This window comes from Bos javanicus, chromosome 22 (assembly GCF_032452875.1).
Source record: "Bos javanicus breed banteng chromosome 22, ARS-OSU_banteng_1.0, whole genome shotgun sequence".
Classification (NCBI taxonomy): Eukaryota; Metazoa; Chordata; class Mammalia; order Artiodactyla; family Bovidae; genus Bos; species Bos javanicus.
Genome location: NC_083889.1, coordinates 54,954,607 through 54,981,446, shown reverse-complemented (window position 1 = coordinate 54,981,446; position 26,840 = coordinate 54,954,607). Strand labels below are relative to the sequence as shown.

General features: G+C 48.9%; 1 protein-coding gene across 1 annotated transcript in view; it reads right to left on the bottom strand.

Moving 5' to 3' along the window:
* SLC6A11 (solute carrier family 6 member 11) overlaps positions 1-25,427 on the bottom strand; it is a 125,205-nt gene extending 99,778 nt beyond the window's left edge. Inside the window, exons 1-4 of the mRNA XM_061397088.1 lie at positions 25,124-25,427; positions 22,108-22,242; positions 21,846-21,986; positions 18,439-18,529 (exon numbers count right to left, since the gene is read on the bottom strand). Coding sequence (XP_061253072.1) covers positions 18,439-18,529; positions 21,846-21,986; positions 22,108-22,242; positions 25,124-25,373 — 617 coding nt within the window. The 5' untranslated portion in view covers positions 25,374-25,427. The remainder of the gene's footprint in view (positions 1-18,438; positions 18,530-21,845; positions 21,987-22,107; positions 22,243-25,123) is intronic.
* Between the last annotated feature and the right edge of the window lie 1,413 nt (positions 25,428-26,840).

Sequence of the window (26,840 nt, the reverse complement as noted above, 5' to 3'; positions counted from 1 at the left end):
GAAAACAGAGCATGGAGTACTCAGGGAACGTGGGGGCCCAGAGAGCAGAAGGGAAAAGCAGGGCAGACAGATATACAGAGGAAGCACCACTGGGAGCCCGGAACAGCGGGCCAAGGGGCAGGGGTGTCCAGGGGGCCCAGGCCACAGGATGCATCCAGCCACAGCCTCGCTTGGAACCCACCCATCCTTCAGAGCTGACACGGGCCTGTCTTTCACAGCAGATCCTGGGGCTTGTGTTTCTCCAGAGTCAGACTCTCCACGCTCCATATTGTCCAGAACCATGGCATCAACACCAGCCCCCTCCACACTTGCTCCACGAACCCCATTTCAGCTGCCAAGCCACCCCCACCGGACCACGCCAGTCGCCTGGGCACTCTGGGAACGTCCTCTGAGAAAAGCAGCTCCCATCCCACCAAGCATGAAAGCCTCCCTCAGTGTCTATCTCCCTGGGAATCCACTCGGGGCCTGATTCTGCATTAATTACTCAATGACAACAATTAGCCCTGGTCTGCAGGCTCCCTCCAGCCCCAAACCCTGCTGGAGAAATCAGGCAGGCCCCCAGACAAAATTGGGCTGCGTGCAGTCGGGGATTTACTCTGAAGAAAACCAGCTCTCACTAGACTGATAGCCAGAAAGGGGAATATCTACTTAAATACACATTTATTGAGCACATACTAGGTGCCAGGCACTACAATTATCCTGAGGACAAAGAAGTATGCATGTGCAGCTCTTGCCCTGTACTAGGAGGAGTTGGGCAAAAAGAAGGACCACCTGTTTGAGAAAGAAAGGAGACAGCTGCTTTGTTATAAAGGTTACTTTATTTGTTTCTCATGTCTTAGCAGTCTTTGGCTTTAATTCACTTTAAAGTGAAGGGCTGTATTAAGTGAAACTTCTATTCTTATAACATCCTGGATAAAGAAATGGCAACCCACTCTAGTATTCTTGCCTGGGAAATCCTATGGACCGAGGAGCCTGGCGGGCTATGGTCCATGGGGTCACAAAAAGTCAGATACAACTGAGCAACAGAGCACATTCTTATAACCGAGCAGCAAGATCCAGAGCATGATCCTTGTGGGATGCCTGCTGAAAATGGAAAAATTCCTGGGTCCCATCCTGGACCCATCAGGTCTGAATCCTTATGGAATGGTTCTGAGGAAGCTTGCATTTTGCTACATTTTCCCAAGGATTGCTAGTGCAGGGCAAGGCTTGGGTATCACTGCAGAAGTAGAATTTTCTGGTAATGAAGGAATAACTTAGAAACAACAAGGCTTTTTTTTTTTGAGAGAGAGAGAACATGAAGGGAGGGGGGCTTCTCTAATGCCTTAGACAGTAAAGAATCCGCCTGTAATGCAGGAGACCCAGGTTTGATCCCTGGGTCGGGAAGATCCCCTGGAGAAGGAAATGGCAACCCACTCCAGTATTCTTGCCTGGAGAATCCCATGGACAGAGGAGAATGACGGGCTACAATCCACGAGGTCGCGAAGAGTCGGACATGACTGGGCGACTTTCACTACCACTATCACTATTTGAAGAGGGAGCTGGGGTCCTCTGAGAAGTTACTGAAGGGATGCACTGTCTCCCCAGAACACAGCAATACACTGCTGTGCCCGCTCACCCCCAAAATTCTGCAGGAACTTCAGGGTGCTCACCGACTTCCTTGTCTCCAGACTGAGAGCCTCGTAGCCGAGGATGCATACTCCCACCTGACATACTGCATACGATCTCCCCATCCCCGGCCCCTGAAAGCTTCCAGAACATCCATCAGCCGGTGAATGGGAAAGGACAACCCGGAGCATAAGAGAAAGTGGCCGAGGCAGAGGGAGATGTCCGGGGTGCCGAGGACTCAGATCTAGCAGGGCCGCACGCACACACACGCCCTCTGACTGATGTCGTGGTTTTTCTGAACGGAGCATCTGAAACTGGAAACAGCGCGGGGACCCGGGGACAAAGTAGGGGTTAGACCTGCCAGGAGCGAGCTGGCGCAGGCCCCCTCAGCCACATTTTGGAGGCTGCACACTTTCGAGTCATGCAGCCGGCTTCAGCGCCCTCTCGCTTAATTGAACAATCTAGTTTCCAGAATGGGAAGCACATTACTAAAAGCTACGCAGGATGAATGGCTCTTTTGTTCCACCAGACACTATTTGAAAACATCCTCAAACTATTTTCTTTAGGTTTTACCAGCGCTGACTCTAACTAGCATTGGACCTTGAGTTTCTAAAGAAAGGAGGCTCGGGGGGCCAGGTTCTCAGCCTGCAGGGCTGTGGGGTTGTTTTCAAACCCACAAGGGCAGCCTTTGAGAGCCTGGGGGCTGGGACACTCAACTCCGGAGACTTGGAGAAGGCACAGCTCTTCCTGGGGAAAGAAAAAAAAAAACTTTCTTAATGACCCTCCCCCATGAAGTGCTGGGACAGAAGAACGGTCTGAATAAAGAAGAGTCTGCTGCCAACACCCTGGCCAAAAAGGACCCGGGAACAGACCTCCCGACACCGTTTGGGGAGCAGGAGATGCTGCAGACTGCATGGGGCCCTTTGGAGGCATTCATTGACCTGGGTTATACTGTGCACCTACTGTGAGACAGGCAGGAAAGCAGGTTCTTCATGTGGCATTTTTTTTCAGGCCATTAAGACTATGCCTGGAGATTTCCTAACCCTAACCCAGCACTTGGAGGTGTAATGTCTCTGCTTCTTCAGCCCTCATCACATACAGAAATGCCTGGGCTTGAAACCGAGCTCTGCTCCCGACCAGCTGTGTGACCCTGGGGAAGGGACATCACCCCTCTCCATAGGTTTTCTCTTTGTTGTTGTATTTTTTTCTTAGTCTTTTTTTTTAACATTTATTTATTTTCAATCGGAGGATAATTGCCTTACAATATTGCGTTGGCTCCTGCCATACATCAACATGAATCAGCCATAGGTATACACGTGTTCCCTCCCTCCTGAAGCTCCCACCCACCTCCCACCCCATCCCACCCCTCTAGGTGGGATTTGAGCTTCCTGCATCATGTAGCAAATTTCCACCGTCATCTACGTTTACACACAGTAATGTCTCTGTTTCAATGCTAATCTCTCCATTTGTCCCACCGTCTCCTCCTCCCCACCGCCATATCCACAAGTCTGCTCCCTAGGTCTGTGTCTCTCTTGGTTTTCAAGCAGGAACTCATCTTACCCTCCTAACAATCCTTGATGAAGGTACAGTTGTTATCATCATTTCAAAGATGGGGAAACTGGCGTGCCAGGCGATCAGGTAACTTGCCCAAAGTCACTGAGAGCAAGTGACAGGGTCGGGATCTGAACCCAGGGATCCTGGCTCCAGGGCCCAGACATTCACCTGTGGTGCCTGCTCCTTAGACTCCCCCATGACACGAAAATCACCCTTCCTGTCTTTACAAATCAAAGGCATGTACCCCAAAGCTACTTCACGTGTCTTCATGTGCTGGGGAAAAGCAGTACCCGGCACGCGTCCTTCATGAATTTATCAATTTATTCAAGTGACGCTTATGAAGGTGTCTTCAGTGTTGGGTACTGTGCTACACTTGGTGCCCTTCAGGGGCTCACGGTCCACTGGGGAAGACAGCCTGGTGAACAGAGCAGAGTGTGGAGAGGGTGAGGACAGGGAGCAGCAGGGGACCCTCACTGCAAGTCCAGCCAGTGTCAGGATGTGGGGGTGGGGTGGGGAGGTCCCAGGGGGCAGGAGGACAGTTAACAAAGAAGAGGGAGGCATTGGGGGCAGAAAGGCCACCAAAGGCAAAAGCCGGGAGGCTGGAACCAGGGCTCCCGGAGGCCAAAGAAGGGCTCAGTGTGCAGCAGGCAGCGGGGTGAGAAGCAAGGGCGAGGACAAGGCTGGAGTGATGAGCAGGTGAGCCTTGCTGAGGGGCAGGCGCCTCCTCCTGAGGGTGATGGAAGCCTGGGAGAACCTCACAAAGGGGCAAGGCTCCGTCAGGTGCATGTTTTGGAAAGCTCTCTTTGGTTGCAGTGGGAAGATTGGACGGTAGGTGTGGAATGGAGCAAGGTGCCCAGTGTGGAAACTTTTGCATTAACTAGGACAATAAAGAAGGAAGGGCTGGACTAAGGTAGGGAAATGACCCTGGAGGGGAAAAGGCGGGCTGAGGAGCAGCAGGGACACCAGGTGGCTCCCTGGGAGTGGCAGGTAGCAGGGAAGTGGGAGGTCCAGGCTGACACCAGGTGTGTACCTGAATGGATACACGGGGGTGGCAGGGGGAGTCGTTAGCTGAGCAGGAGTGAACCATTAAGTAGGGTAGAAGAGGAGGAGGTGGAGAGTCAGTCAGTCTTTTAGTTAAGGCGATTTTGAGATGCCCGTGGAACCCCCAGGAGGCTGCAAGGGCCGGAGGCAGCTGAGTCTCTGGCTGTAAAAGCTCACAACAGAGATGCAGGGAGGAGGTCAGACCTGAGCCCTTGGCCATCAAGTGTTCGGGGAGAGCATGAGGTCAACTGGGCAGAGGTGGAGAAATGAGCAGGAGGGGCACCCAGAGCCCCATCATTTACAGGCAGAGAAGACGACGGAGGAGCCCTTTCAGAGGACAGAGAAGGGCTGGGCATCCCTGGAGAAGGCGGTGTCTGCAGGCAGAAGGAAAGGGCTTTCCGACAGCCTGGTGAGAGGGACAGCGCTGTGGGGTTCGGAGCCTGGGAGGTAGGGGAAGCAAGGAGAGCTGCTCAGCCCTGGTGGGGCAGGCTTCAGATAGCGGTGCATGTGGGGAGGTGAGACCTGCTGAGACGGCTCTTTGGGGAAGCTGCTCTGATGGGGTCGGAGGCTGGTAGTTCTTGGCCACAGGGTACCAGGGCTGTCTTACATTTGTTTTATTTTCAGGTTGGCACGACTGGGAAAGAGTCAGGAGGGAGGGAAAAGTCTCAAATACAGGATGGAATGGGGGACAAGGGAGGAAAGAGTGGGTAGAAGTCTCTGAGATGGGCAACAGGAGCAAAGTCCACAGGTGGAGACATCATTTCTGTGGGAAGAGGAGGGAAAGAGTTGGGGAATCCAACAGGTGAGCTTAAAAGCAAACCATCCTTGTTAAGAGATTCTCGGAGGAAGGAACAAGAAGGAGCTGGTGGCAGAGGTGACTGTGGCGGGTGCCACACGAGAGTCCTCATATCTCACACATTCAGTCCTCACGGCAACATAACCACCCTGAGGACATTCTTATACCCATTCTACAAGTGGGGCAACTGAGGTCCAGAAAGGCCAAGCAACTGACCCAGATTGGGACCCAAAACAGGGTTCAGATGATGATGCCCACAGCCTTGGCAGAAGCTGGCCCCAGAAAGAGGAGGCCTTCTGCTCAAGGCTTCTCCTCTGTCCTCCATGGTCTCAAGGAAGTATCTAGATCTGATCCTGCAACACCCTCATTGCCCTCTCCATGCCCCCCTCCCCGCCCCTTACACACAGAGGGGCTGAGTCTGGAGGGGAGTCCCACCCCCGGCACTTCCCTTCCAAACACCAGCTTCCAGACCCGAGAGCGGTTTGACCTGAGGAAGCAGAGGTGGAGCAGGTCCCTCTCCCACCACGGCAGAGAGCTCGGGGGCAGGCGGTGTGGGAATAGGCCCCCAGCTGGTGGGGGGGGGCCTCATCCTAATGTCCAGCATGTAGCCGGTATACACATCACCTTTCTTTAACCTGTCATGGATGGGAGCGCTGCCGGGGATGTGGAGACCGCCCTAAATACTGGCCCTGAGGGGCCGAGCTATAAATAGCCTTGCTCGGGCCTCCTCTCCAGTCTCCCAAAGCAACAAACAAACAAAAAAACAGCTGATCACCCAAACAAAGGCGTCTTCCCTGCCCCCTCGGGGTCCTGCTCTCACCTCCCTGGCCCAGTGCGGGCCATCAACTCTCCCCGTGTCAGGGGTCTGCTCCTGCAGGGCCCTCGGTGGAGGCACCAAACTGAGCTGGGGACTCAGAGCAAGGACCCTCCTGGCAGGAAACTCAGGCCTCCGCATCACGCATTCCCTCGGGAGAATGACCGAGTGTTACCTGCGGGCTGCTCAGTGCCCTAAGAACAGGGGCTGCGGTGATGAGGAAGGCAGATGACTTGCCCTCTGGGAGGAGACAGGTGAAGACAAGGACAGGGACAGTTGGCATTTCCTTCCTGCTCACTGAGGTCAGTGCAACCACGATTCCCAGTTTACAGATGGGAAAACCGTGGCTTAGGGAAGCAATGTGCCCAGAAAGGCAGAGGCTGAAGCCACAAGTGCTCAACTTGAGAGACAGAGCTCGGACCCACAGCCCTGTCTTGGGAAGATGGACCAGAAATGTGTCACTCAGGGTCGACAACAAGGCAATGAAGCTGGTCTGTAACGTGTGGAGTTCCCGCACCAATTTCTTCTGTGGCTGCAGAAATCCTCCCAGATCGTGTGGAAGTCCCCTCCAGTCCTGAACACATCCTACACTTCTCCATTGCCCAGGATCCATCCCACAGTTCTTTCTGCCAGGAATGTCTCTCTTAGTTCTTACGTGCCTTCACAATTGTGCCTGTCCTTCAAGCACCAGCTCAAATAATACAAAACCTTACCAAGTGCTTCCTTGGTCTGTACCTGAACCAAACCGAGAACCTCCTTAACCCTGAAGATGCAGTGACCATCTATGTTGACCTCTGACCTAGAAATGCCTGATGCACAAACTGTTTCTATATCAAATGCCAGACAGTACAGATTTAGGCTTCACAAGGTGCATGGTCTCTGTTCCAACTATTCAACTCTACCCTTGCTGTGTGAAAGCAGCCAGAGACAATTTGTAAACAAATGCTGTGGCTGTCTTCCAATAAAACTTTATTTACAAAAACAGGCAGCAGATGGGTTTGGTCCATGGTTTTCTGACCTCTGTCCTAGGCTAACGCTTCCCAAAGAACACTAATCCTGTATGGTACCCTGAGGTCATACAGGGACCTCAATGAGGAATGGCCCTCTTTAGAGAGTCCCAGTGCTCATTAGAATATTAAAGGCTCTGAGAAGTCCTGCAATAAAGGCATCTCTATAGCTCTGTCTGTCTGGGCTTCCCTGGTGGCTCAGATGGTAAGGAATTTGCCTGCAATGCAGGAGACAGTGTTCAATCCCTGGGTCAGGAAGATCCTCTGGAGAAGGGAATGGCTACCCAGTCCTGTATTCTTGCCTGGAGAATTCCATGGACAGAGGAGCTTGGCAGGGTATAGTCCATGGGGTCAAAAAAAGTTGTATGTGACTGAGCAACTAACAATAGCTCTGTCTAACCCATTGTTTCCCAAACTTACTTAGAACTATTCTTCATTAAAGTGCAAATTAAGACCAAAATGAGATGCTACTTCATGCCCACAAGGGTGCACCAACGAGAATGGCTTAATCAAAAAGATAGACAATAATAAGTATCTTCAAGAACATATGTGAAATAGATGACCAGTCCAAGTTCGATGCATGAAACAGGGCACTCAAAGTCAGTGTACTGGGACAACCCAGAGGGATGGGATAGGGAGGAGGTGGGAGGGGGGATTCAGGACGGGGGCGGGGGGGGGGACACAGGTACACCGTGGTTCATTCATGTCGATGTATGGCAAAAACCACCACAATATTTTAAAGTAATTAGCCTCCAATTAAAATGAATAAATTAAAAAAAAATTACACCAAGGCAAGCAATCACACTGGGACCAGAGAAATCAAAATGTGTACTCGTCCCACCAAAAATGTACAGTCTTTTCTGTCAACATATTGAAATCATAATATCACTCATACATATCCAAGAATTTTTGTTGAACTTTGACTTCTAAAAATGTACTATTCTTTGAGTATAATTTTTTCTATCTCGTCACTTTCTTGTTAATTAGTATAAAAAATAATATTTGGAGTAACTCCTTAAGATAGACCCATAAAAAGTATATTCCTAGCCAATCTGAATAAATCAAGAGCATCTGCTAAAAAAGAAAAAAAAAAAAGGAATACGGACAAATGGAACTCATATATTTCTGGCAGGAGTGTAAAATAGTTCAGCCACATTGGGAAAGTCTGACAGTTTGTTAAAAAGGTGAACATAAAACTCAGCCTTTGCAAAACCCCTAGGTTCTTCAAACCCCATCTGAATGCAGAGTTCCAATAGCAAGGAGAGATGAGAGAGCCTTCCTCAGCAATCAGTGCAAAGAAATAGAGGGAAACAACAGAATGCGGAAGACTAGAGATCTCCTCAAGAAAATCAGAGATACCAAGGGAACATTTCATGCAAAGATGGGCACAATAAAGGACAGAAACGGTATGGACCTAACAGAAGCAGAAGATATTAAGAAGAGGTGGCAAGAATACACAGAAGAACTATACAAAAAAGATCTTCATGACCCAGATAATCATGATGGTGTGATCACTCACCTAGAGCCAGACATCCTGGAATGTGAAGGCAAGTGGGCCTTAGGAAGCATCTCTACGAACAAAGCTAGTGGAGGTGATGGAATTCCAGTTGAGCTATTTCAAATCCTAAAAGATGTTGCTGTTAAAGTGCTGCACTCAATATGCCAGCAAAATTAGAAAACTCAGCAGTGGCCACAGGACTGGAAAATATCAGTTTCCATCCCAATCCCAAAGAAAGACAATGCCAAAGAATGTTCAAACTACCAAACAATTGCACTCATCTCACACTCCAGCAAAGTAATGCTCAAAATTCTCCAAGCCAAGCTTTAATAGTACCTGAACCATGAACTTCCAGATGTTCAAGCTGGTTTTAGAAAAGGCAGAGGAACCAGAGATCAAATTGCCAACATCCACTGGATCATTGAAAAAGCAAGAGCTCCAGAAAAACATAAATTTCTGCTTTATTGATTACACCAAAGCCTTTGACTGTGAGGATCACAACATACTGTGGAAAATTCTTCAAGAAATAGAAATACCAGACCACCTTTCCTGCCTCTTGAGAAATCTGTATGCAGTTCAAGAAGCAACAGTTAGAACCAAACAAGGAACAACAGACTGGTTCCAAATTGGGAAAGGAGTATGTCAAAGCTATATATTGTCACCCTGCTTATTTAACTTACATACAGAGTACTCATGCAAAATGCCATGCTGGATGAAGCACAAGCTGGAATCAAGATTGCCAGGAGAAACAGCAATAACCTCAGATACGCAGATGAAACCACACTTTATGGCAGAAGGTGAAGAGGAACTAAAGAGCCTCTTGATGAAAGTGAAAGAGGAGAGTGAAAAAGCTGGCTTAAAACTCAACATTCAAAAACCTAAGATCATGGCATCCAGTCCCACCACTTCATGGCAAATAGCTGGGGAAATAATGAAAAGAGTAACAAACTTTATTTTCTTGGGCTCCAAAATCACTGAAGATGGTGACTGCAGCCATGAAAGAAAACCATGCCCAACCTAGACAGCATATTAAAAAGCAGAGATAGTACTTTGCTGACAAAGGTCCATCTAGTCAAAGCTATGGTTTTTCCAGCAGTGATGAATGACTGTGAGAGTTGGACTATAAAGAGAGCTGAGTGCCAAAGAATTGATGCTTTTGAACTGTGGTGTTGAGAGTCCCTTGGACCGCAAGGAGATCAAAACAGTCAATCCTAAAGGAAATCAGTCCTGAATATTCATTGAAAGGACTGATGCTGAAGCTGAAGCTCCAATAATCTGGCCACCTGTTGCGAAGAACTGACTCATTGGAAAAGACCCTGATGCTGGGAAAGACTGAAGGCAGGAGGAGAAGGGGATGACAGAGGATGAGATGGTCAGATGGCATCACTGACTCTAAGGACATTAGTTTGAGCAACCTCTGGGAGTTGGTGGTGGACAGGGGAGCCTGGCGTGCTGCAGTCCATGGGGTTGCAAAGAGCCAGACACGACTGAGTGACTGAAGTAAACTAGGTTATTCAAAAATAGCCCCAAACTGAAAACTACCCAAATGTCCATCAACTCACAGTCAGACAAACGAAACTAAATTAATTAATTAATTAAATGGAATATTAGCCACAAAAAAGAATAAAGCGGTGACACATGCTGGAACATGAATGAAGCCTGGAAACATTTTGCTAAGTGAAAGAGGGCATTGAGCAAGGACCTCACATTGTATGACTCCACTGAGTATGTGATATCCAGACTACATGAATTAAAGAAACAGACAGCAGGTGAGCAGTTGCCTGGCAGTGGGGCTGAGATGAACTATAAATGGGCATGAGAGATCTTGTTAGGATGATGAACACAGTCCAAAACAGTCTTGTGGTGACAACTTCACGTTTGGCAAGTTTACTCAAGTTATACACCTAAAAGGGGCACAGTTTACGGTATGTAAATACACCACCAAGTCATTTAAAGGCAGTGCCCCACCATGCTTCTGCCTTTCCAAAGCAATACGTCCAGAGTGTGCAGAACACGCTCTGGCAGAGATAACAGTGTGCAGGTTATCCTGTGTCACACCCACTGCCCAGAGCAGACTCAGGCTCCAGGAAGGTGTGGACCTTGCCACGGACCACAGGCAGTGAGTGGCAGAGCCTGGCCTTGCACCCCCATCTCCTGACCCCAAGCTCAACACCTATTCTAGTCCCGCATGGCTGAAGGGTAAGATCAGCAACACAGGAGGCAATAAGAAGAGGCATCTATACGCAGGGATCCCATGCAACGGAAAGGGTCTCACTGCCCCGAGGCTGGGGTCCCAGCGCCCTGGGGTTCCTGCCCTTCTCCCCCTTGGCAGGACTCAGCATAGCTCCAAAGTGCTTGCCAAGCCTTCCACACCTCCCCGAGTATAGCAGCTCTGTATTACAAGTGGTCAAAGGCTCAGAGAGGGTCTGACATCACATTCTGTGTTAAGGTTGGCAGAGACTCACTGTCTGCTTCAGAGGGGGCGGTGGGCAGGAAACACACATGACATGGGAAAAGTCCTGGATGAGAGATCCGGCATGGGAGTGTGTGTGTATGGGGCGTCTTCCCCCCCGTCCTCCCCCCACACCCGCTGGTCCAGAGTATCCCACCTGGAGGCCTCCATTCTTTAAATGTCACCTGAACCACCTGAGCTGTGGGGTGGAAGCGGGGACAGGCTGAGGATGGGTAAGACACAGGGGTGAGAGGAGCTACGACTGTTGATGGACCACTGGCCCCCGCCCCACCTCCGTCGCTGTATGCTGACTGCGCCTGCACCTGGAAGGGTGGCGGGGCACACCTGTTTCTCCAGGGAGGAAGCTCAAGTTCAGAATTGCACGCCAGGGTCCCCATGAGTGAGCAGGAGAGTCAGGTTCCAGCTCTGGGGCTTCTTCCTAATCTTCCAGGTCTTCCAGGGAAAGCATGGAGCTGAGAGTGTATGTGTGTGTGTGTGTGTGTGTGTGTGTGTGTGTATGTAAAATCTGGAGAGTTTCAAACACTTTCTCTTGGCTTTATCAGAATATGGAATTGAGATAATGCACTAAAATTTGGGAGCAGGCCCTTCTGTGTGACTCTCTGCCTGAGCCTGAATTAAAGCCACTCATGAACCCCTTGTGCCACCAGCTGCGGGGCCACAATACACACTGGGGGGCCAGCCTCAATCTCCATCTGTCATCACAGCAGATCAGAGCCTGCTCGCCTCACACACAACATCTGGCTCAGCTGGAAACCAGTGTTCTGCTAAAAGCAAGGTTCAAGTCATTTCCTAAAGGTGCCTCTTGAAATCCAAGAAGACATAAGCCAACTGGTTTTCTGTGTTTTTGTTGTACTGGGCGCTGGAGACTTAAGTCCCTCCTCATTCATCCCTCCCTCCCTCCATCAATTACATAGAGCTGTGGGGCTGGAGAAGTCTCTTGAGAGTCCCATGGAATGCAAGGAGATCAAACCAGCCAATCCTAAAGGAAATCAACCCTGAAGATTTCATTGGAAGGACTGATGCTCATGCTGAAGCTCCAATACTTTGGCCACCTGATGTGAAGAGCCAACTCGTTGGAAAAGACCCTGATGCTGGGAAAGATTGAGGGCAGGAGAAGCCGGCAACAGAGGATGAGATGGTTGGATGGCATCACTGAATCAATGGACATGAGTCTGAGGAAACTCCAGGAGATAATGAAGGACAGGGAGGCCTGGCGTGCTGCAGTCCATGGGGTCGCCAAGGCTCAAACACGACTTAGTGACTGAACAACTACGATCTGCCGCAAAACTCTCCCTTTGAGAACCCAGTGCCTCAGGACTGCAGAGCGGAGGGACAGGCCAGTGGGATTCTGCCCCGAGATAAAACAGGCAGCCGATGGCGTTTCAGTCACGGGCAAGAGGAACATGCAAGGAAGGGTGGAGGGACACAGCAGGGATCAGAGAGGCCGGCTCTCAGCCCAGCTCCAGCTCTTGCTCTCCAAGAAAGGCACTCTGGATGAGCCCCTTAACCTCTTCCTGCCTCAGAATCCCCTGAGATGAGAATCTGTCCAGTGATGCCTAACCATCTCTCCCATGGGCGGGTGGAGTAAATGAAGCGATGGGCCTGGAGGGCCATGCTTGGGGCCAGGGTACACAGCAAGTGCTTAGTAACTAACCGTGACCTCCTTTCTCTTCCTGCACGCATCAGAATGTAAAAGGAACCTCAGACACAACTCTTGCAGTTCAGTAAATCCCTGCTTCCCATGACTCAGTGTGAGACACCCACTATTTGTGAAAACAAATCTCCTCATAGCAGATTTTATATACAAGTATCTTTACTCTAATGTTCAAGAATGAGTAATATTTTATAGATCACAGCTCTTCCGCAGTTACTAAGCCCAACTGTTCTTCCTCCTCCTCCCCCTCCTCCTCTCATTTTCCAGACAAAGAAAATGAGCTGCAAACAGATTCAAGCAGTGAGCCCAAAGCTGGTAAGTGGAAGCAACAGTATTTAAATTCTTGCTGTCTGGCTTTAAAGCCTAGGTCTCTGTCTGCATCCTCGCATCTTATCACTACACTTCTCTGGAACATTTCAGCACCTGGATATATAAGCAGAGCCTCCACCCTGAGCTTCTGCTCTCAGCATTGTGTTCAGACCTCCTCATCTATTTACTGGTCCTTCTAGGGCCCCGGGGGCTCTGGGCAAGCAGGGACCCCTGGTGTTGACAAGCCGGGGCAGACAATTGCCAGCAGCAACGAGAGTGAAGAAGCACTGCTCTCTGCTCTGTCGGGGGAGGCCTGGTTCGTGCTTCAGGGATGGTTATCCAGGGAGGGTCTGGTGGATACCAGCAAGTCTGAAAAACAGACTTAGGCAAGTAACTCCTCCCTGCTTTAGCATCATGGAAAATAAAATCTCATTGTATGCAGTTTTTTCCTTCTTCTACTCAGACATACTTCCTACATTTTTCTACAAGAAAGCACAGGTGACTTTGGCAATAAGGAAATCAAGTGTTCACCAGAGAACCCACTTCTATAAAGGGGAGCTGATCTAAGAGATGAATGACGTTTCTGAACCTGGGAATGTACACTCTTCAATGCACAGGGCAAAAGTGAAGTAAGACGACACTGACCTCCACAGGGTTAAGAAACTCATTCACTCATTCATCCACTCTTCCACCCATGCATGTTAATAAATATTTATTGAGCACTTAGAATGTGCTGGCAGGACAACAGGGAACAAAACAGGACAGTCCTTGCTGGCATGGGGCTTTCAGTCTAACAGAGACAGAAAGAGAATAAACTAGTAAATAAAGGCACAAGGATTTCAAATAAGTACTATGTCGACAATAAAACAGATAGATGGGGTAGAGAAGGACTAGGGTACTGACTCAGCTGGATGGGCTGGGAGAGCTTACTGAATGACATTTGAATTAAGACTTGATGATAAGAAAAAGCCAGATACTCGAGGAACTGGTGAGGAATCTTCTAAGCAAAGGGACTCTTCTCTACAAAAGCCTGAGACTGAGCCTAGAGCAGGCCCAGGACATACCAAGGGCACCAGTCCAGAGAAGGGGAGTGGGCAGAAGGGGAGATGAGGCTGTGAGGGAGGCAGGGACAACCCTAGAACCACAGAAAGAATTAAGAATGTCACTTTAGCAACTCTGAGCCCAAATTCTGTGTCCAAATGAAAATCAAGTGGCCACGTGATTTAAAAATACACAAATTTTTAAAACCTCCTCCAGTAGAGAAACCAAAAAGACAAGACTGCATCCTTCTGAATAAAGATAGAGAAGAAATTACCCTTAGCGCTTAATGCAGGCTTAGCACACAATATGCTCACAACAAATGTGAGCTGAACGGATGCCATGCAAAAGCACTTTCAATTGTACGCATGGCGAACATGCACTTGCTTGCAAAACCATGGACAAGAGAGATGACAGTGCCTAGAAAATAAAGTGAAAAAGAACACAGTCCATCTGATGCCACAATGCTGGTAACACTCTTATAGCACTCAATCCCTACAGGGCACACGGGCTTAAAATGCAGAATAGCAAACACATTGAGATAAATGCACAGGTGCCAGACGCATAATGAGTTACTAAGGGAAACCAGGGTGGCTTGATTTTGAAATCTGACATCAGGAAGACAAGCCGCCCCTGCCCCACAGGCCCCCTGCCCGACCCAGAACCCGGGACTGACCCAGAGCCTGAGCTGTTCTCAGTGGCTAAGACAGTCATTTTAATTATTCCCTGAAAGGGGAAATGAACCTTCAAGATGTCAGAAGCCCAAGGTCAGGGTAAAGGCAGGGCCAGCCATGGGCAGGGAAGTAGCAGCTTATAACTGATTTTATGAGATCCACAGGCTTGTCTCTCCTCCGTTTCTAGAGGGCTAGGACCGCATCTTCTACTTCCACCACTCCCAGCTATGCCAGTTTCCTTCTCACATGCACCAGGAGCTCAGGTGTTTGCTGAATGAATGAAGAAGCACCCAGCTGAGGTAGTCTATTCTGACCAAGCCGTGTGGCCCTGAATGAGACCCCTGGGGTTAGAGGCAGCAGGGACAGGACACTAAGAGCACAGTGTAGACAGGAATCAGACACACGAGGAAACAGCAAAGAGAACCAGGAAAGACACACTTTCGAGGACACCTGATCCAATACTTGAAGCGTTGTCACACAGGGAAGGAATCAGGCATATTTCCTCTAAAGCCCCAGAAGCCAATCTTTGGCTGAGTTCAAGGAAGAACTTCCTCCTAGCATGGCATTTGCCAGGCTGTGTTTAGTGGAATGCTAGCATTCCGGGGTTGGGGAGGGCAGGGGGATGAGGGGAAAGATTCCAAACGACTGCACGGGAAAATACGTTTGGGAATTTGAGCTAATCAAAGGTAATGGATATTCTTATTGGAGGGCACAGCTTTCAGCCCTTCTCAAGTTTATGTGGCCCCAAACAGTTTTTCACAGGATGCTACAAACATCTCACAGAGTGTCTATGTTCCAAGTTCACCTCTGGGGAAAAGATGAATTAGAGCTGTCTGATACAAACATCTTATGAAGGAAGGAAGGAGTGTCACACCAGAATTGGATGTAGAATTCAACACTGTGTGAAAAGTGAAAGTTTAGTCACTCAGAAGTGTCCAACTCTTTGCGACCCCATGGACTGTAGCCCACCAGGCTCCTCCATCCACAGGATTTTCCAGGCAAGAGTACTGGAGCGGGTTGCCATTTCCTTCTTCAGAAGATCTTCCCGACCCAGGGATCGAACCCGGGTCTCCCTCATTGTAGGCAGATGCTTTACCGTCTGAGCCACCGGAGAAATGCACAACATAGATGATACAAATACAATCAGAGTAGAAAACTGGAACCATGGGCTCATTCTGCCGTTGACTTTCATCTTGAATGACCGAGTAGCAGGCAAAAAGGCCCAGTTACTTGTGAGGACACAGACTAACTGTCCCCTCCCACCACTTGGTGTCCAAATGAGTGGGTAACATAGATATTATGGGCTTCCCAGGTGGCTCAGTGCTAAAGAACTTGCCTGCCAATGCAGGAGATGCAAGAGACTCAGGTTTAATCCCTAGGTCGGGAAGATTCCCTGGAGGAGGGCACAGCAACCCACTCCAGTATTCTTGCCTGGAGAATCCCATGAACAGAGAGCCTGGTGGGCTACAGTCCATAGTGTTGCAAAGAACTGGACATGATTGAACCGATCAAGTATGCATGCACACATGGATATTACAAAGGGATCCTCGAAGCAGTCAGTGCTGTTCTGAGGAGCTTAGGGATAAGATGAGTACTTGCCAGAGCCCACTTTGACTCTCCTCATGTACTATTTTCTAGAAAATACTGTCTGCTCGCCTTCCTCCCATGTACCTTTACATTTGGTAAATATTCACTGAGGGTCTTCCATATACCAGCAGTGGGGAGCAAAACCAGAAAAGGCGCTGCTTCATGACAGCCTCCTGGGGAATTCAGACAAACATGCTGCACAAATAAGAACTTAATCCAGGTTTCCCATATACATTACAAAGGAAATGAATGGTACAAAACAGCGTAAGTTACACAGAGACCTCGTCCAGTGTAGGACTTTGGGTTCTGTTCTCTGAGGGACCACAGAGACCATCTTTTGCTGTCCTCAAATGTGCAGGTCCAAAACATGCCTATAGGAAACTACAGTCCACTGGGGCTGGAAAAGGCCAGGTGGCGCCCCTCCCACCCCCCCCACACACAAAGCAGCCTCCACTCCGGCACAGTGTCACACGGATGATCAATGTGACTGACTCAGTAGGTCATAGTCAAATAGAGCATCACCGACTCAATGGGTATGAGTCTGAGCAATCTCCGGGAGATAGTGAAGGGGGGAAGCCGGGCATGCTACGATCCATGGGGTCGTGAAGAATCAGACATGACTGAGAAACTGAACAACAACAGTGGGTCTGGACAGGGCTGGAAAGTTTGCATTTCCAACCATGCGGTGCTTCTTTGCCAACCACATTAGGGAGCACTACTTCATCAGGCATTTTAAACGACCTAAATACACTGAGGGCTATACCATGTTCATGAACAGAGAGGCTCAATCACCACGGTGTCAGTTTTCTCAGATTAACCTATAAATCCGTTATCCTCCCAGCCAAAGCCCCCACAGAGTTGTTCTGTTCTTTATCGTTATTTTTTTTTTAACTTGACAAGCTTATTCTAAAGTTCATCTGGAAGACTAAAGTAATTTTGGAAAACAGCAAAGCGAGGGACCTGTGTTGTGGGTTCAAGGCTTAAAATTAAACTTTAGGTATAGCACTGACACACAGTCAGCAAAATAGATGAAGAGATCACGGTGCCCTCAAATAGATCTATGCTTTTAAAAACTTTATATGGAAGATGGCATTACAAATCAGTAAGGAAAGAATGAATGATTCAGCAAATACTGCTGGAGAAATTGGTTATTTATATAAAAAATAAAACTGGATTCCTACTTCGTATCTTATACAAAATAATATTCCAGGTAGATTATATTCCTGAATGTGAAAAAAAACTTTAAAACTCTTGGAAGAAAACCCAGAAATATATATATATTTTGTTTGTTTGTTTTGCAACTTTGAGGTAGGGAACTATATCTTAAATAAGACACTCACTGTGCAAACCAGAAAGAAAAATACTGGCAGCTTTGAATTCAATATAGTTGAAACTTCTGTATACTATACATAAATAGTGAAGAAAAGCCACACACTAAGAATGGTATCTGGCTAAATTTTTTAAAAAAATCACTCATAAAACCACTGCTCCTCTACACTATTATTCATCAGCACTAGGGTAGGGGAGGTTCTTCAATGAAGTCAGACCTTTTCAAACTGAAAAGCCTCAGTGAGCCTTTATCCAGTCTTCAACCCATAGAGGAAACTTTTCTTCCATTCCTGGGGCACTGCACAATTCTGCACATACACAGTGTAAATGATGCCCTCTAGGGTCGTGCAGTGAACAACTTATACAACCATATATGGCAGCCCTGCAACTCCAAGGGCTACACATCCCTTTGGAACACTGATGACAAATGCCCTTCTCTGGGAAAATGCCCACCCACACAACTACTGCCTATAAAGTCAGTGGATTCAGGCGCTGTCCCCAAAACCATCAACAGCCTTCTGTTGGTCAAACACTCCCAGGCATGAGGGCTCACAACCTGTGAAGCACTTGCAGCCAACACTGTGGGACTGCACTCTTCCGTAAGTGCTTGTTTCTTTACCACCTCTCCCTGTTGAAGTTGATCTGCGTCCTTTCCCCGTGACCTTGCCCCTACTGAATGAAAGCCTGCCTGTCCCCCCAGGAGACTTCTGCTTTCCAGGCTAAATATACTCTTGACTTGGTTTACTGCAAACAGTCCAAACCTTCTCTTTTGCTAAAAATGAATTTTTAAACTGCCCATCATTTTACCAAGCACTTCTTGCCATAGTAAGTAACCAGGCATGCTGACATGTCAACAAAGAACAAGAAAGCATTTTTCTCAGCTGTGCCCCTTTGGAAAACCTCTCAAGATCTCCATTCTGGCTTCTAAAGAAATGCCCACAGAAGCCAGGAAGTTCGAGGCTGGAGGCTGGAGGCAGGGTCAGGCTTTTTTCAGGGGTGGGGTAGCAGCAACCAGGGCAGAGACCCAAAGGCTGAAGGAGACAAGGTGTTTCCACTTACTCCCAAAACTCCATGACAGGAGAGGTGGCGTTCTGCAGGGACACATGGCTGTGGTTGGTTGCATTCAATTTCTGGAACTCCACGCAGTTCTCTGCAGCGGGAAACAGGACAAGAAACACAAGAAAATTACCCTCTGCGAGGGCTGGCGCTTAGACAACATTCAGAGCGGATTGTGCAACCAGGTGGTTTTTACCCAGCCGCTCCAGGTAAATATGCCTCACAGAGCGCTGTGGGGAAAATCAATCATGTACAAACAGTTTAACAGGGAGGCTTGGCTTGATTCCAACCAGAAAAGAAGTTTTGGGGGTAGGGCACCTCCTCCCTCTATTTCCCATTAGTACGCCCTGTCCAATTCTTTCCTCCTGAATCTTTCACCTTTTCCACTTCCCTGCCTAAGGCTTGTTCATGGCATCTACCTTTTCCACCCTGGCAGGAACGTGAGGGTTAAAAACGGGCATCAGCCATGGTGTCCCTGGGCCAGTAACGCAGGTGAGACTCAGGCTAAAGCCACAGCTGCTTCAGAAAGACCTGACAATTGGATGAAACAATATCCGAATGTGTAAAGAATCCCTGGTTCCTTCATCATTCCCTCACTCATTCAATCTAAGAAAGGATTTATTGAATATCTCTTCTCATTTCATGAGACTTGATGACCAAGGGGGATTTGAATCTCAAGGTAAAAACATGAGTGTCCGTCCTTTGAGCCCAGATCAGCCTATTATCCTCTCCTCCAGAAAGCCTTCTGTGATGTCCCTCTCTTGAATTCTAAGGCAGTTAGAACTTAAAGGTCCTCCAAGAAACCTCCTTCTCCAACTCCCTTTATTTTGAAGAGGACGAATCAAGGGTCAGAAGTAGTCAAGGGACCCCTGCCCATACCTTCTCCCTGCTCACAACTCACCAGCCAGTTAGGGGAAGAAAGCAGTCCAGCCAAGGCTCCACTCCTTTGCCATGGTTACTGCCTGGTTCTATCTGCCACCATGGGATCCAGGTCTCTTTACTGCACCTCCCTGTTCATAGACCCGCCTTAGTCACCCTGCTGTGAGCTCCCCGAGGACAGCGTCATGTGCACCCACTCACTTCAAAGCCCCTGCACCCAGCACAGTGACCAGCCTGAAGCCTGCATTTAGCTTCATGCTGGCCCTTCACTCTGCTCATGTATGCACAAACCCTCCAACTACGTCTATAATCGCTGGAGCGTGAAGCCCTCCTGTACATGATACTTTACACACTACAAGTGTTGACATGCCTTCAGAGAAAGGGGAGTGCAAACCAGTGGAAGAAAGCTTTGCAGCCCACTGGGGGAAAAGCCCCCCAAGTGTCTGCTCCCTTCCCACTTCTCTGGACAAGTGCTAACCATACCAGGAAAGGAGATGGTCTGTGGGGTCCACAGTCAGTCCTAAGAGAAGTCTGGGAACCTAAAGTTATAAGCAAAATACCTGAATGTGCCCTTGTGCCTTTTTCTAGAGCAAGGAGCCCTTGGCTTTAATCAGATTCTCTAATACAGTATCTCTCAACTTTTTTTTCTAGAGTAAAAAAATTTCTCGGACAACCAAAGTTGACAAGGCATTTTTACTAAAATAATATTTAATCCTTTACAAATAAGCAATGAGTTATAAAGCCTTTGTGATTCAAGTATTCAGACAACTACAAAGCCAGATTTTACAAGTTAAACACCAACTATCCTACTGAACCAACACAATTCAAATTGATAGCATAAAACAGGTATGCACGATAATGCCATCTTGTGAGATTAAATTGACTTCCCAACCGAAAAATGGACCTGACAGGTAGGAGGCAAGGTCTATGGAGCTAAACTTGCTTATTTTTCCATGTGTTATTTGAGATTCAGTTCTATCTCCATTTTTCTCTGGTCATGCGTTTGCAGAATCTTTGTTCCTAAGTTTGCATTTTTGTCTGGACTTAGTATCAACGACCATTTATGAATTAAATCTCTTTTTCCCTTGGCCACCATCATCCATCCTATTCACCAAGAATGCATCTTAAATTGTCAAGGTGGACAAAGTCAGGCATTGAGATCCCCAACCATCCTCATTTATAAGGTGAATGTACAGATGATTAGAACATGCACCTATTTTTAGAGTACCCTCAAAATAAATTTGCACAATTAATTTATCATGGACAACTTGCAGGCCTCCAAGAATATGTCCTTGAATTTTAGTTTGATAAACATCTTGATTATGCTCCTGGGCAAAGAAAGGTTAAGAACCAGGGAGAGAAAATGAGACTCCCTGCAACCCCCCCCCCAAAAAATGTGCTGGGTTGGGAAACAAGGTAAAGTTTTGCAGGGATAAAAACTAGTTCACAGCATTTTCTTGGTCTAATGACTGCTGTTCCTTCTGCCAGTGACCAACATCCTGACCTGTCTACTGTATCTCAGCTTTCAGGATGACTGGCCACTTATAGGGACAACCTAACCAAAGGTTACAACATAGATGGTGAATAGATTAGAGCAGGTATGTAAAGGCAGTGACTGTCTACAGCAGTACTGAGCAGAGCTCGAAGGCCAAAACTAGATTCAAAAGGAAAGAGTTCTACAGTCGATTAGTGATGTCTGTACAGAGCAGTCTCCATACATAGGGGTTTAGAAGTATTTGTCTTCCCTAGATTGTAAGACTCAGTCCTGACAGGTTGACAAATTGATAAGTAAACAGTATATTAGAATCCAAAGTAATCTCAAAAGTTACCCATTGAAGGAAGGAGGCGGGTGGTGAATTCAAGTGTCTACCTGGGGTGGACAGGTAGAATAAATGAGCCATATGAGCTGGGTGGGGACTGTGGCCAGCTTGAGGACAGATGCTTCACCCACAGACAACAGCCGTTTCTCAGCTGCAGCCACTGCTGCCAAGTATGATTGTGGGAATGTGGCTCTGCTGTTGCCAGATCTTTTTAGCTTTTCAAGAGAAGCTGGGAATCTGGATTTTCATCCCCAGCCTTCTGATTTTTCAACTTTTGAAAATACAAATACAACAAATACATTTTTGAAATGGGCTGGTCACTGATTTAAAGCCTAATTGGCTGATAGCCCTGTCTGCAACCCCTGATCTAGTCTAACCCCTTCATTTTACAGAGGAAAATCTGACACTCAGAGACAGGGCTGGAATCGCAGCCTGAACCCCTGGATCTCAGTTTAGCACTTTATACTTGCATCCTTACTGTGTGCTCAAGGGACGCAGCCTCTATATTTGGCAAAGCAAGGTAAGAAAGCCACAGTTCTTCTCCTTGTGCCAGTCCCTGGGCTAGTGCTCAGTTCATGCGAGTATGCAGACCAGGTACAGAAATGACCCCCAGCTTCAGTGGAATCTGAACTCACAGCAAGACACGTGACACACCACCAATCCCAGCTCGCCCAGTAAGACCAGCAGAGACAGCCTCCAGGGAGGCCATACCTGTGTTCCACTCGTGCCCACAGGTGGCCCAGGGGAGCTCAGTGGCGAAGCAGTTGCTCAGGTAGAAAATGGCCCATGCCAGGATGATAATGTAGTACACGTTTAGATGGGCCTCAATCACCTGCGTTGCATAACCAATGCCTGAAAGAACAAAGAAAAGGCAGTGATCTGAGTCCCTCTCCAACTTGTTAAAAAAAAGCTGCCCTTCACAGCCTGACAATACCCAGGCATTCTTTTATTTTCTGATTAACTCAGCACGTACCTTCAAATAAAGGGCACACTTTCCTCCAACATGTAATGCCACCTTCACTCGTAAACTGTCCCAGAGCTGTTTCCAGGAAAAAAACAGGAATCCCACAGCATATAAAAAACACCACATAGGGAATCAGGAATGCCCCTGCAAAGATGCAAAGGAAAGGAATGAAGTTAAAGTTGCCTCCGCCACTTCAGCCCTTGAATAACCTGTTCGAGGCAAGACAGCATATGCTCTGAGCTTGAGTTCAAGTTCCTGCTATGAGGACCAGAGTCAGACGATGGGAGCCTGGGTTTGGACTCTCTGCCACCTACTCCCTTGAGTAAGTCCATGTCACATCTTCCAGCCTCAACTTCTTCACCTGTAAAATAAGGCTTTAATACGTAAGAACTGCACCACTTATCTCACAGAATGGTTGTACAGTTAAGATGATAAAGTTTAAGAAACTGTGTAATATGCTTGACTCTTTCATTTACGCATTCGACCCTCCAGCACAAGTCAAATCTATTCCCTCCCTGAATGCTGCTGCATCCTCCTTTTATATTACAAAGTAACCTCAACTGGCCAGGGGAGGGGGCCTCTTCTTTTTACTTTGGAAGTAAACTGCAAAAAATCTTTATAAAGATAGGCATTCTCAAGGAGATATACAATGAGCAGTAACAGGTCCCTGTACGTGAGCCCCAGGTATGGAGCTGAGATACGAGGAGTTCATAGCAAGAATACAGCCAGAGAGCTGGCTTTGAATCAGCCTGGAGAAAAGACCACCGTAAGCTTTAGTGCTCCTGTTTTGAAACACAATACCCACCGCCTGGGCCTTTCTGTGAAACAAATTAAATAACTGAGGTGAACATGAGCCATTACAAGCAGAAAGGGATTTCCCCAAATCCCTCATTCTCTCTCTCCTGTCTAATAACAAAGCCTGAAAACACAAGCTATTCCCCGCCATCTGATCTTGCGAATGAAGGCTTTCACTGAAATTGCTTTTTGCTAAATGAAGTCCCTTTAACCCAGGATTAACAGCAATGATTTTGATCAATCCTGGTAATAGGACAATATTTGCCAGGTTGTGAAAGGGTCTTAGCTTTTCTATTTTTACAAAGTTTCACATTGGGAAAGAAATACTAAAGTATTGTTGCAACTTAAGAGTAGAGCTGTGTAGATTTTTTTTTTAAGAAAGTTAAACAGTTGATAAGCAGATACCCCAACTATATTAGAAAGCAAAAAGTGCCTGAAAGAAGATAAAAGGGTATGTTTGCTGAATCTAAGTGATTAAGACAAGCCACAGAAGTTTCCCTAACATGCTGTAATTTAAAATAAAATGACACTTTCTGAAAGCCTTGTGGCCTCTCTACTCACAAAGGTAGTAATCCTTAAGATAATTAAACCAGGATAGCTGTACACCCAGCGGAGATTCTTGTCGAGTTAGAGTAAAAAAAAAAAAATGACTCATTTTTAAACTGTACTCACTACAACCTTTTTTAAAAAAAATCTGAGAGTTTGTAATTAATGCAGCTTATACAATGTTCTGATTTTAAGAATGCGTTTCTGGTTTTGGTATAACAATTTCCTGCTTAAAAAAAACAAAAGGGAGAGGTTTAAACAACTCTTGCCTGGGACGATCCTAAAGGGTTTCCACAGGCGTCTAAGCAGACACAGCAGCTTACACAGGCTGAATGTGCAAAGAGGAGAGGCAGGTTCCCAGCTGAGGGCTCAGGGCACGTTCCGGGTCTCTGAGGCCACTCCCTCTCTCCCGGTGCCAAGCCACCGACACCGGCGGCCACTTCATTACCAGTGCAGAGCAGGCTTGGAGCAGCCTGTGCCTTCAGGATGAATGTCTCCAAAGAAAAGGGCCCTGGCCAAGCAGTCCCCTTCTCTCTCCCTGCAGCTGCCCGCACAGGAAGTCCTGCCCCGTAAAGCCCGACAGTGTGGTCCCTGCCAAACCTCTGAGCCACCTTTGCTGGGCTCTGGGGATCCGCTGAAGGGACCCAGCAAAGAGAAGGAGGAAAACACAGACATGGGCTTTTCTCTGCAGAAACTGTGCCCCTCGAGGTTTCACAGGGTCCCTTGCCATGGCCCTGCCAGCTGTCTTGTTGATATGACAGGTGGGGGCTCCTCAGGTCTGGAGCCCCCCCGCCCACCCCCGGCACGCCCTTCTTGGAGCTGGGAGATCTGAGGACTTAACTGCTCCGTCTCCACCACGCAGCCTCGGACATGCTGTCACTAGAAACGACTCTCTGGTCACCTTCGTTTCCCTGACCCCGGCAAGCTCTAAGCACCTTCTAAAGAGCAAGTCAATACTGTTGCTAACTGTTCTGAGACCCAAGAAGCTGTTCGGTGCCCATCTTCCCACCAGACAGTCCTAGAAAGGGCCCTAGGGGCAAATGAAAGGAAGGGAAACCAAACGGCAACGGTCCTCACCTAAAAAAGTTCTCCCAGTTGTGCGTCCAATCTCACTTTTTAAACCAGGCCTTTGGTGTCGGAACCCCACCTTTACCCCTTGGGGAGTGGGCGACTTCTCTGTCCCTCAGTTTCCTGCCCTGAAAAACGGGGTATATACCCCTGCCTACAAAGACGACTGTGAAACGAGATGAGGTAAGTTGAGTCCAGAGGCTGGCATTTCGGGAAGCCCTCAGAACCCCGAAGCTGCTCGGATGACCGAAGTCCCCTTTCCTTCACGCGCGTTTCCAGTCAGGAAAGCTGAGGCTCCAAGGGACTGCCTCCTGCCCCCGAACTCCCGCCAAGGGCTCCCGGCCTCGGTCTACACCTCACGCCCCCGGGGACAGAACACACACCCGGCGGACGAGTGCCCGCGTGCTAGCAGGTGGCGCGCTCAGGTGCGAAGCGGGGGGCGCGGGCATGCGCACCGAGCTCGCGCCAGGTGGCCCCGGGCCGGGCGGCCGGCCGGCGTCCCCGCGAGACCGGGGTCCCGCCACACGCAGGCGCGGGAGGGGGCCCGGCTCCCCGCCCCCACAGGGCCGGCTTCTCCCACCCCGTCCTCCTCAGGGCCGCGCGCGCGCCGCCTCACCTCCGCCGTTCTTGTAGCACAGGTAAGGGAAGCGCCACACGTTGCCCAGCCCGATGATCTCCCCCGCCACGCTCAGCACGAACTCCACCTTGTTATTCCAGTGGCCGCGCTCGTGGACCGCCTTGTCGCGCTTGTCGCGCGCGGACACCGCGCCCCCGCCGCCGCCGCCGCCGCCACTCAGCACCTCAGACTCCCGCGCCTCCTCGGCAGCCTTCCCGTTGCCCAGAGGCAGCGCCTTCTCCGCCGTCATGGCCGCGCTGGCTGCCTCCTCGTGCGCCGGGCCCGGCTCTGCGCCGCCGCCCCGGGCGGGCTGGCTTTTCAGGAGGCGCGAGCGGGCGGGAGGGGGAGGCAGGGGGTGGAGCTGAGGGGCCGGGCCGGGCCGGGCCAGCGCGGGGACGGGGACGGGGACGCGGCGGCCGGGCCCCGCCGGGCGCCCGCGTCGCCTCAGCCCGGCTAGGCCGGGCCCGGGAGCCCGCGAGCACCTTGCGCGCGCCGAGCACCTTGCGCGCGCCGAGCACCTTGCGCGCGCCGAGCACCTTGCGCGCGCCGAGCACCTTGCGCGCGCCGAGCACCTTGCGCGCGCCGAGCACCTTGCGCGCGCTCCCTCCCTCCCCGGGTCCTACCCACTGGCCTCTTTAAAAGAGTGGAAGCGTGCATTCAGGCCTAGGCTGGGCTCTAGACACCAAGCCCTGAAGTTTCACCACTCTGTGATCTCCGAATTTCTGGGTCTCAGTTTCTCACCTCTAATAAGAGGAGCGGCTGTAGAACAGGCTTCTGCAGTCTGAGCGCCTGCGTGTCGTGTTAAACTGCAGACCCTGATCTAGTGGGTGGGGCAGGACTGGAGCTTTTGCGTTTGTTGGAACGTGTGCGCCCAGGTGGTGCTAGTAATGTTGGCAGGGACCACAATGTGAAAGAAGGGAGAAAATGAACTTCTGGGAAAGAAAAGGAACTTTCTTCCCAGCGCTCAGACTGTGAGCTCCCCTAGGCTAGTGACGCCTCCAGATCTTGTCCATCCTGGCGCCCACCGTTCTAAACACAGTGACTCAGGACAGTGTGGCAGTTAGATTTGCCTGTGGAAATGGGCAAATCTAATTTGAACCGCCATCTATCTTAGTCTTTTTAGTCGTGTGAAGAAGTCATCTGACATTTCTGTGCCTCAGTTTCCTGGTTTGCAAATAGGAATACCAATATTGCAAATAGTGCTTTTGTTACAAATGTGTGTGTGGAGTTAATACGAAAATGCTTATAAGTATTGGAAGTGCTTTATGAACATTATCCTACACTATGTAGTCACATATGGTTATGTATCATCTTGTTTAATATCTGTCTTTCCACTTAACTGAGAGGGTGATGTACCCTACCTTGTTTATTATAAAAAGCATAGAACCTAATACAAGAGCCTGCACATAGTAGGTGCTCGCTAAGTATTTGTGGAGAGAAGAAGGAAAGGCCAGAGGAAGGAAGAAAAAAAGCAAAAGGAGGTAAGGTTTGTAAGGGGCCACAGAGATAGTCAGACCCTCGCTCTGTGATTTCACAGCCCTGAAGAAGTCCAGCCACGTGAGCTGTCTGTAACACCACCCACTTAGCCCTCCATCCATCCCTTGGAGCTCTCTCTGGGGCTTTGGAGAAGAGCCTCCCTGTCTCGTGGCCTCAGCTTCTCCTTCATTATGGTGTACAACTGCTTGAGTCTCTCCCCACCTCTATCTCCCACAGAAAA